This window comes from Abramis brama (assembly GCF_963993115.1).
Source record: "Abramis brama genome assembly, chromosome: 11".
NCBI classification, from domain to species: domain Eukaryota; kingdom Metazoa; phylum Chordata; class Actinopteri; order Cypriniformes; family Leuciscidae; genus Abramis; species Abramis brama.
Window position 1 is genome coordinate 34,329,045 of NC_139973.1, and position 12,075 is coordinate 34,341,119.

Here is a 12,075-nt window from a genome sequence, read left to right on the forward strand (position 1 = left end):
TTTCCTCCAGCCAATCACGGGCCCCCTAATCCCGCGGGCCCTGGGGCTTCAGCCCCACCTAGCCTTTATGTTAATCCGGCCCTGACAATACCCAGTCTATGACAATACCTCAATGGATAGAAGTGGACACACATCTCTTTGTTTTCTGTTGAGGTAACAGTAAATATTTCATAGCTTTGTCTTGTAGCCTATTTAACCAGCAGATGCATGAATTATTAACCCAAAGGATAAAAAAAATCTTACTGTTTCTTTTTACTTAAAATAAATAATCCCCAATCTTTTTAATTATGTATTTTTGAGAGTTACATAAAGAATATGTAGTCTGTTATTCTATAACTGTATTATTGTGCATAGGTGCTCACTGTATATGTAACAATCATGCCTGGTGGTTCGGACAGAGATTGTTTTATGATTATTATTAAGCGACTTAGTTTGGATGAATGGCAGCCATCTTGAGCTTAAACTGACACCTAGTGGTTTGGATGCCGCATCACAAAAACGGGAAAGTTTTCACTTACTAATGAAATGCTTATCCAGGATTAAATTAATACGTGAACTTTTTATTGTTATTAGAATAAAGTTTCTAATAACAGCGTGGTTACTGAGATTCGACATTCGACTAGTCATGTGATCATGTCAAGCTTTCCTGACAAACCAAAATAATCTTTCATCCCAAATAAAGTAAAATTAGAATACATTGTGTTGCTGATATCAATCTTCATCTCATGTCAGTATTGTTTCAAACACATAAAACTTTTCTTTATATGTAAAACTATTTTACACGTTACATGTAGTGACTATAATAACTTTGGCCAACATTATGCATCACTACATGCAACTAACGCTAAATCAAACCCTAACCAGTCATTTAATACAGTATTAAAATATATTATTAAAATACTACCGTGAATGACAGCAGTAGCCCAATGTTTGTGTGTTGTTCATATTTCATATTGTTGTTCCATTGTTCTGCTTTCAGACTGATTCATCAGAAACACAGTTCAGTCAGTCACACTTTGTTATACTGTTCATGTGCATCATAGTGCATGTAATTGCATCCCATTGGAAGAACTCACTGTACATAAATCTTTACTTTTTATATTTACATTTAAAACAATACTGTTTAGATGACAGATGCACAGATGAACAAATGATATAGAACACATTATGTCCAAGATGAAAAATTGCCAGCTTTATTATGAACAACATTCCAGAGTTTAACAAGTGAAATACCTGCTAGAATTAGTTTTTTTATTTTTTATTGTATGTTTATTTACACGTATTTCTGAGATCTGAACGCTGACAGCAGAAACTACTCTTCAGAAATCAACAACATCCATTTTTAATTGACTAATTTGAGTAAACACCTGGTCTGATATGATTCAGATGATAACTTATTACATACTAAATCTGATGACGTCAAATGTAAAAATCAGAGGGTCAGGTTTTGGAGGCAGTGCTGACTACCAGGATTTCGTTTTTTTTTTGTGTGTGTGTGTGTGTGTGTGTGTGTGTGTTGGTTTTTTAGAGCCTGACAGGAATAGAGGGACCGTTTTCCTCTGCTGTGTATCTATTATGGCAATGTCAAAAATATTATGTACAAATTTAAAATGATACAGAATAATACATTTAAATCTTTAGTTACAAGTACAGTTATGAGCATTGTGACGATTGTGATATTGCACAACTTGTCGTCATTGCGATACTATTTGTTGGAAAAGTGCAGAATACTTTGTACAGAACACTGAACTGGTTGACAGAACTGAAAGAAAATAATAAATCTGTCACGCCTAACAGCTGTAAAAATAAGACACTTGGGGGAAAAAAACCTTTCCAAAAATAAAAATCTCAGTAAAAGAAAATATACACAGTGTGCAAATGACTTGGCATAGACAGACAGGGGAAAAAGGGGGAGCCCCATTTGAAAACAGTCTGTTGCGCGTAATGGAGCGTGTTGATGAGAAAGGATGACGTTAAGATCCATACACATCCACACGTAATTCACTGACAAATTCACCTCAGTTTCCTCTCTATACAACACAATCATTTTTTTAAATTATTAGCAATATAATATATTTTCTTGAACTTCCTTTTTTCTATTGTTTTCTTTTTTTTTGTTTTTTTTTGCCCATATCGACTATGGGAGGTGATGTCGCACCATTTTTCGTAGCGTGCATCTGTAGTCCTCAACTGTACGGCAGAAGGGAAAGGGGCGGGACTTCCTGTTCTGTCCGACCAACAGTAGCTTAACAGGAGGTTGAGTGGCATGTATCAGCAAACTTTCCCAGAGTAGGCTGGTGAAACTGAAGGGTGAATGTGAGTAGTGGTTTTATTTTGAGGCGTTGAGGGGGCGTGGCTTTACCGAGTCGAGGATAGCACGTGACCCGGCACCCAGCCCTCTGCAGCAGGTGATTGGCTGTTTGCAGGTCGGTAAACCAGGCACATGTTCTGCTGATTGGACGCCAGGATCTGCACCGTCTCGCCAACCACCACGCAGATCTCGTCCTCCTTCACGGCATTGTAATCCTGCTGCACTAGCACCGAAGACAGGCCGTTACACTCCCCCTCGTCCAGCTCCTGGAGGACAAAACCACACGCACACAAATGAAACATTCTCATTGTGAATACACAACTGGTCAAAAGTTTGGAATACTTCAGATTTTTTTTTTATGTTGTTGGAAAAAGTCTCTTGTACTCACCAGGGCTGCATTTATTTGGTTAAAAAATATAGTAAAAAAACAGTATTGCTAAATATTATTACAATTTAAAAGAACTGTTTTCTATTTGAATAGACTGTAATGCATTCCTGTGATGCAAAGCGGCATTTTTAAGCATCATTACTCCAGTCTTCAGTGTCACATGATCCTTCTGAAATCATACAATATGCTGATTTGCTGCTCAAGAAACATTTATAATTATTATTATCAATGTAAAAACAAATTGTGCTGATTCATATTTTTGTGGAAACCGTGATACACTACCATTCAAAAGTTTGGGTATAGTAGGATAAATAATAATAATTATAATAATAAAATAAATAATTGCATACTTTTATTCAGCAATGATGCATTAAACTGACCAAAAGTGACAATGTTATATAACATAATTTCAATGTTTCACAAAAATATTAAGCTGTTTTCAAGAACCGTTATTAATAATTAAATACCAATAATAACTGATAAGCACCAAATCAGCATATAATAATAATAATAATAATTCATTACATTTATATAGCGCTTTTCTAGGCACTCAAAGCGCTTTACATAGAAGGGGGAATCTCCTCAACCACCACCAATGTGCAGCATCCACTTGGATGATGCGACGGCAGCCATATTGCGCCAGAACGCCCACCACACACCAGCTTACTGGTGGAGAGGAGACAGAGTGATGAAGCCAATCAGTATGTGGGGATAATTAGGAGGCCATGATGGACAGAGGCCACTGGGCAAATTTGGCCAGGATGCCGGGGTTACACCCCTACTCTTTCGAAAGACATCCTGGGATTTTTAATGACCACAGAGAGTCAGGACCTCGGTTTTACGTCTCATCCGAAGGACGTTGCTCTTTGACAGTATAGTGTCCCCGTCACTACACTGGGGCATTAGGACCCACACAGACCACAGGGTGAGCGCCCCCTACTGGCCTCACTAACACCTCTTCCAGCAGCAACCTGGTTTTCTCAGGAGGTCTCCCATCCAGGTACTAACCAGGCTCAGCCCTGCTTAGCTTCAGTGGGCAACCAGTCTTGGGCTACAGTGTGACATGGCTGCTGCCATATTACATCATTATATTTCTGAAGGATCATGTGACACCGAAGACTGCATCACAGGAATACATTTTAATATATATTAAAAAAGTTATTTTCAATTGTAATATTTCGTCTTAAACTGTAATTTTAATCAAACAAATGCAGCTTTGGCGAACATTAGAAAAAAACAATTTGACTGGTAATGTATGCAAATTAATGTGGACTTCAAACGTATATGTCCTCCTTCATACGGCCGAGCGCTTCAGGACAAAAGTCTGTTCCTCGCTGTCTCCGCCAGTGCCAACCTTGACCTTCTACTGGCATGAGAAATAAATAGCTGGGTGAAAAGCTTAGCTTCGAGACGCTTAAAAATAAAAAGTAGCAAGTGGCTCCTCCAGTCTGGAATTCAGTGATAGTGTGATTTATTAGGGACACAGAATGCAGGGTGTGCCAAGGCCAAGTTACAAGCTCACCAGAGAGAGAGAGAGAGAGAGAGAGACTGCGGCGAGAAGAAAAGACTGAACGAGAGAAAGTAGAACGGAAGAAAGAGACCCTGCAGAGAGAAGAGAAACAGGTACGGAACACGGGCTGAGCTGGAAAACTAGGCCATTCTCCCCACTAAGAATAACTAGCAGGAACCTCTCCTCCCCTCAAAGACAATTAGACTGGAACTTCACAGCACTGCAGCATGGACACATTCAGCTCAGCGAGGAGACGCATACACACTGCAGAGACTAGTGTACTGTGATCTAATTATGTTTAATTACATCTATCTGGCCTAGATGAGACGCTAATTAAAAAGGTCTGGGAAACTAATTGAATTTGTTAGATAATACACAATCCTATTTAAGCACAGAATGCAATTGAGATAACTGGTCTCCTGTCACACAGGTCGTTTAGGGTGCGTTCACACTAGAGCTTTTGCTGTGGAAGTCAGTTTGACGTCAGTCCAGATCGTTCGGTAAGTGTGAGAGTGGTGAGACGCAGACAGCAGCATAGTGTCGGCCCAGATCCGGCCCACATCTGGGCCTGTGTACCAGATGTGGGCCAGATCTGGGCTGACACTATGAAATTAATTGTCAAAAAATGGTGTCGTTTTGAACTTCCTATTCATTAAAAAATCCAGAAAATAAATGTATTACATTTTTCAATGATTTCTGAAGGATCATGTGACACTGAAGACTGGAGTAATGGTGCTGAAAATTAAGCTTTGTATTACAGGAATAAATTAAGAGGCGTCTTTCAAAAATATTAAAAAATCGAATCGACCCTCGACCTTTTAAACAGCAGCGTACATATTTTTCATAAATAAAAACCTATTAATACTTTGAAAAAAATGTATTATAAATATATGAAAATTAAGTTGACACTTTATCTATCTTATTTAATTTTTTTAAAGAATTTGTGATTAATCTCATGATTTCTGAGCAGTGTTTAGAAAGCATGATGAAACAGTAATGTCAAATTTGGTAATTTAAAATATTTTATATTTTACGTTTTTTTTTTTTCTTTGAACTTTTCCAGTGATCCCTGTTATCATGATGGAATTTGCCTACATTCAGAGCAATTCAAGCTTGAAGTACCACCTTATGTTTAATGATATGGACATAAAGCAACATAAAAATAACAAAGCCACTTTTTGTCATCTGCCACAATAATGTTATGTCTTGGAAAATCTTCATTTGGGTGCTTTTCTTCAGCAAACATTGATATGTTATCAATTTGATTAATTAATTGCCATATTAATTTGCTTTAAAACATAAAAAATAGCTAACTGATTGACAGCCCTAGTTATTAGTTTACATGTAGATTTGTGTACTATTTTTGAATCATGCTCACCTCTGCATGCTTATTGGGCTTGTGGGCGGGGCTTCCATTGGGGGCGGTGTTGGGTTTGAGGGGGGTGGAGGGGTGAGAGGACGAGGAACGGCTGCTATTGGACAGCTGCCTGGTCAAAGATCCTCCACTCTCTTTCTTGTGGTATTCCTGTGGGTTCTGAAGAGCTGATCAGAAAAAGATGAGCAGCAGGTTATGAACGATCCCGGAAATAAAAAAATAAATGTAAAAGGAAATAAACAGCACTGAGATCTGTTTGTTTTTTGTTCATAAACCAGCAACTACCAAGATACCAAATTCCACGCCCTGAACCCTTTTATAATGCACTCACCGGAGAGGAAATTGATCTGCATGTCCAGTAGTTTTTGGATGCTTTGGACCCACTCTTTCTTGATGTCGATGTTAGCGGCCTGTAGCGTCAGTCGTTCAGATGAGCCACGACATAACAGAACAAACTTACAGGGGTCACTGTCCGCATGTTCCTCCAAGCTCAAGAAGTTCACCTGCAAAGGTCAACACACACACAAAAAAAGTTGCACAACATTAAAAAAAAGACTTATTTGTGACCCTGGATCACGGGTATAATAATATAACAAAACCAAACCAAACCGCGGGTATAATAATATACTCGCACGGGTATTTGTGGGAATAGCCAACAATACAACACATTGTGTATTGGTCAAAATTATTGATTTTTCTTTTATGCCAAAAATCATTAGGATATTAAGTAAAGATCATGTTCCATGAAGATATTTTGTAAATTTCCTACCGTAAATATATAAAAAATACATTTTTGTGAGTGGATGCAGCAAAATCGCAAACATAAAGTACAAATTTAAAGGCGATTTTCTCAATGTTTAGATTTTTTTGCAAATTCCAGATTTTCAAATAGTTGTATTACCATGCATCATACATGTATGTATGATGACCATACATGTATGTAACCATTAGGGGTGTGACGAGACGCTTACTCCACGAGACGAGACGAGACACGAGATTGGGTTCACGAGAACGAGACAAGACAAGATTTTTACACAATTTTTAAGAAATCCTCAATGATGAAATGTATGAATGGAAAATAGTCTTTTATTCAACTGAAAATCACAAAATGCAAAACAATTTAGGTGCATTTTGAAATCAACTTGTAATGAATGTTATTTTACTTCTATTTTAATGAATTCTATGCAGTAAAGGACATGCAAACACTGCAAAATGTTTTGCTATAAACTCTACCGTCTGGCTTCTCCCCTGTACGATTTCACATGAGAAATCTAACTCCTTTCCACAAATCAAACATAAAAAATAAATAAAACAGTATAAATAAAATTAATATAAATAACTGAAATAACACTTTAAATGCAAACAGTGTGTATCCATAATCAAAGTACTGCTCTCTCAAAACTACAAGTTCAAACATACATTTTTTTTTTTCTTCAAGCATGAAAAAGAGATAAATTAACTACACAGAACAGACTAAGATTATGGTCATGTTCTTTTTCAAGAATATAAGCATGTCGACGATTTCTGGCAGCAGTTGAGACCTTTGGGCAGTAACTAGGGCTGCACGATATGAGGAAAAGCTGCGATGTGCGATAACATTGTTTAATATTGCGATGTCGATATGACTTGTGATATGTGAATGTTAGCTATACTGTGCCCATGTCTTAGTGCTTTAATAGGTTCTTTGCGTGATAGGTCAAATGTTTATTACCTGCCTGGTTCAGATTACACTATTTTAGCGCGATTTTGGCACGATCCGTTTCGTGGAGATTCGTAAAGGACAACAGGCGTCGGGACGCAAGATTCGATCGTTTCATTTCGTATAGTGTGTCATAGTGGGCGACAACCTACGCGTCTGCGATGCTTCAGGACATCACGACAGAAAGACTAGCATGTTTAATTTTAACGGTCCTCCACGACGGGTTGAGTGTGAGCGAGAGTGAGTGTGCGCGAGTGAGTGAGAGTGCGAGCAACAGTGAGTGTGCGTGTGTACGCGCGCGAGTGAGCGTGTGTGTGTGTGTGCGCGCGCGCGCGAGTGAGTGAGTGAGCGAGGGACAGTGAGTGTGAGTGTGTGTGTGTGCGCGGAGTGTGTGTGTGTGATTGGCCCGGCACACAAATGATTTAAAAGTGGCAGGGGCATCTTCAATACTAATTTCACCCTCACGCTCCATCACGCTGACATCACAACAACTCACGAGACAAAGTTTCACCTCAACGAGAAATCTCGTCGCGTTTTAATCTCGCGAGATCTCGCAACACGAGATCTTGTCACACCCCTAGTAACCATACATCAATGGAAAGCTTACTTATTCAGCTTTCAGATGATGTATAAATCTCAAAAATGGACCCTTGTGACTGGTTTTGTGGTCCAGGGTCACATTTATTTACTCAACTTGGATCAACTTGTGCTGAATGTACCTTGATGCTCTTTTTAAACTGGTACCCTGGTGTAGACGAGCCTTTCCGAAGCAGCTCGCTGAAGATGACGATCTGTTCGAAGAGGAACACTCTGCGCTCTTTACTGCGGGACAGAACGCCAGAGTCCTGCTCTGTCACAAAGAACGTGTCCTGCTGCAATAACTTTCCCTGAGCTGTCAGCTTCCCCTGTGCAAAGAAACACAAGCAATCCTAAGCAATCCCCCGAGCACGCACTTCTGTTTCTGTGATCTTCTAGATCAAGTCAAGATACCTGAATTTTTTGGGAGCGGTTGTAGACTGCATTTACCTGCAGTGTGTACATGGCCTGTGTGTCTTTGTGACTTTATATGCCATCTTTAGGTAGCAGTTTACTCTTTTTGGATGCAGTTTGTGCAATTTTTAGAAAATTCCCTTGATATAAAGTAACAGCAGTTTTCTGCACCAATTATTTGGAACTTCATTCGTTTGTTAGTCTATTACATCATGTGCAGCACAGCACAAAGTTCAAAACAGTTCAAAGTCAGTTTTGTTGACGGACGCCACATTTTATCACTGTTTTGTTCCTAAACATGTATACACTTCTGTAGCAATATTTACATGTGTAAAAGTATTTATTCTAAACTCACATTTTACTAATGGATTTCTGTTGTAAATCAAGTATGTAAAAGGGATAGTTCACCCAAAAGTGAAAATTCTGTCATCATTTACTTCTCATCATTTACATCATTTCTTTCTTCTATTGAACACAAAAGAAGACATTTTGAAGAATGTTGGTAACCAGACAGTTGATGGTAGCCACTGAAGCCATTCTTCAAAATATCTTCTTTCGTGTTCAACTGAAGACAGAAACTCATACATGTTTGGAACAACTAGAGGGTGAGTAAATGATGACCGAATTTTCATTTTTGGTTGAACTATCCCTTTAATGTTACTATTACTACTGTATGTTACTGAAGTCTAGCCTTAAAGCTTACAGCTGATTGGTCCGTTGTTAGTGAATATTCTAAGTTGTGCTTTAGCGCTTCCAGTTTATAGAGATTCAAGTTTTCACTATGCTTCCAATATAAACCTGATGTTCGCAATAGTGCTATATAATTATACTATTAGATGCATCATTCTGATTTGCGAAATAATAACTATCAGTGTAAATTTGAAGCATTTATTGCTTCTGCCAGTCAGGCAAAAGTAATTCCCCTTTGCAATTACATTTGTAATTATAATAATTACAGTTACAATAAATACAAATTAGCAGTTTATTTTCATGAAGTGTTTTTCTGTTCTCGGTGAGAGGTGAGTTTACCTCGTAGCCCTGCAGTCGTCCAAGATTCATCATGTCGTTACATTGTTTGGGCACCAGGGACATCAGCTCAACTGCTTTCTTCAGGACAGAAATTACAGACCAGCAATGTCAATACAACACTGGACTCTTCAAACAGAAGCGTATGAGATGTATAGAATTTATTTAGGTTCATAAAGAATTGCTTAGGTCACCTACCTCTAACTCTTTACAGTCCAGACCTGCTTTAGTGCTGTACTTCAAAAAGTCCTTCAAGTCACAAATAAAGCAAAGACAAGAAACTTAAAATAAGATAATAATTTGACCATACAGCAATGTTGTTATTGTTAACCAAAACTAAAAATATATTTAAAAAATACACATTAATTAAAATAAAATAAACGTTAACTCAAATAAAATATTAAAAACTTAACTTCAGTTAGCAACATTCATCATTTCTGTTTAGCACTGAAATTACTCAAACTAAAACTGAAATAAAGACATAAAAAAACTAAAAACTAAATTTTAATTTTAATATTAATAGACAAAGTATTAATAAATGGTATATTAATGATACTAAAATGGTATATTATAATTGTATATTAATGATACTAAAATAACACTGCCATATGGTAAAATAATAATAATAATAATAATACGAGTAGTAATACCTTTAGAAAAATGTACAATTGTAGTCATAGTTTTGCTTGGGCATTGTGTGTGTGTCTGTTTTTGCTAAAATCTCTTTTGCCATCTCTCACACTCTTAAGAAAGGAAGGGGGATAGATAAAACTGACTTTTTTTTTTTTTCAAATTACCCATCAAAAAAGAAAAAAGAAAAACAGGAACACAGTGCAAACTGTAATAGACTGAATAAAGTGAATTATGAATGCGTAATTGTTCCTTCAGGGCTTGCCGTAGAGAGTATATGTTTATGCGAGGCTTTAGTGAGAAGGGGATTTACATTCAATAAACACACACTGTTCTGACTCTGCCTCTTATTTTATTAGTCACTTAAGTGAATAAGAACCTGACAAAATCCCTCTGTAAACAATAAGCATTTGCTAACGCCCACCCGCTGCGCAGAGAGACGTGTGTGTGTGTGTACAGACTCCCTGATTCTACAACAATGTAAATGAGGCTTGAAAATCAAAGTGTGATGCTGACATAAGGTTTTCTGGGAGTTTTTAGTGTGCTGCTATGTTGTGGCTAGGGTATTCTGGATTGTTGCTGAGTCAAGTGTCTGTATTATTATGGTTCCTAAATACACAGCCATTTAAAAGTCTGAGGTCAGTAAGATTTGTTTTTCCAAAGAAATGAATACTTTTATTCAGCAAGGACTCAATAAACTAATCAAAAGTGACAGACAATCAAATTGTTATAATTTTTTTGTTTAATTTTCTGTGCACCAAAGAAAAAAAAGAATCCTGGTTTCCACAAAGAAATTAAGCAGCACAACTGTTTTCAACATTAATAATAATGAGAAATGTTTTTTGAGCAGCAAATCAGCATATTAGAACAATTTCTGAGGTATCAGACTGGAGTGAAGATGCTGAAAATTGCGGAAATAAATTAAATGTAAACAAAAATTATTCAAATGGAAAACAGTTCTTTCAAATTGTGATAATTTTACATAATATTAATGTTTTTACTGTATTTTTGATCAAATAAATGCAGCCTTGGTGAACAGAAGAGACTTTAACGCAACAACATTTAAAAAAAACAACGTACTGACCCCAGATTTTTGAACGGTAGTATATGGCTGAGTTTTAATGCAAGTCTATGCTGTTTTGGTGAAGTTTAACCCCGGGTTATTGTCAAGGGGTCAGAACATTTTTCCAAAAGAGTATTATATTATATAATATTTCTTTTCAATAAAATTTAAATAATAGTACATTTATTAGGTCCACAGACAACTAAAAACAAACAAATATGCAACAAACAATAAATAAGTTGCAATATGGAATTAATTGTGGAGGGCTTCCACTGTGAGGTTGAGTTACCAACTGAGTTGCATAAATCCTGTTCTTGTGTGAGTGAGTGAGTGAGTGAGTGAGTGAAGAACAATGCGCAGTACTTACGTCGAATGTGTTTACGTGAATACTCACCAAGGCGGGCATTTTGACATATTCTGTGGCTACTATGCTTGTCTGTGTTCCGCTCCCCAGACAGATATGGGTCCAGATCCGGCCCACATCTGGGCCGTGAGGAATCCACGTGTACCAGATGTGGGCCGGATCTGAGCCGTCATTATGTTGCTGTCTGGGTCGGAGCGTGCGCACAGAAAGTATCCTGTCAGTAGCAGATTCAGTTTTCTTTCGTGGCTTTTTTATATTTCTTTTTAATATCAATCTTATCCCATTTACTATCTCATTCATCCATGTTTCGTTAAACTTCAATTAATAACAGTACTGTCCTCTGAAAGATGCGCAAATTATCATAAATTCTACACATTTATAGGACATAAAAGGTCTCTGCGGCAAAAACGAATGTAACCGGTAATATATTTCGAAATGTCTCTTGGGACAGCATTAGCACCGTTTTTGCGCTGTTAACCCCACATTGCGGTGCCACACTTGGTCGAACTGTGGTCTCCGGCGCCGGAGGCGCGCGTGCTAACAAGGGCGCTAAAGACCGCCTAGCATCGTCTGTTACACTCACCCCCCTAAACCTTTCTCCCATCCGGGTCACGGCACCAAATGTAACCGGTCCTACTTGATCCGCTACGAGCGGGATTCAAACCGGGGTCACTGGCGTGGGAGGTGGGCGCGCTAACAAAGACCGCAGCCGCTAGCGT

The 12,075-nt window shown here is 37.8% G+C and overlaps 1 protein-coding gene across 3 annotated transcripts in view; it reads right to left on the reverse strand.

Moving 5' to 3' along the window:
* Positions 1–1,494: 1,494 nt before the first annotated feature.
* Positions 1,495–12,075, reverse strand: part of kalrnb (kalirin RhoGEF kinase b) — an 82,779-nt gene continuing 72,198 nt past the window's right edge. For all 3 annotated transcript variants that reach the window (XM_084128966.1, XM_084128967.1, XM_084128968.1), the window contains 6 exons: positions 9,498–9,548; positions 9,303–9,380; positions 8,003–8,188; positions 5,916–6,087; positions 5,588–5,751; positions 1,495–2,577 (listed from right to left, as the gene is read on the reverse strand). In XM_084128966.1, coding sequence (XP_083985092.1) covers positions 2,359–2,577; positions 5,588–5,751; positions 5,916–6,087; positions 8,003–8,188; positions 9,303–9,380; positions 9,498–9,548 — 870 coding nt within the window. In that variant the 3' untranslated portion in view covers positions 1,495–2,358. The remainder of the gene's footprint in view (positions 2,578–5,587; positions 5,752–5,915; positions 6,088–8,002; positions 8,189–9,302; positions 9,381–9,497; positions 9,549–12,075) is intronic.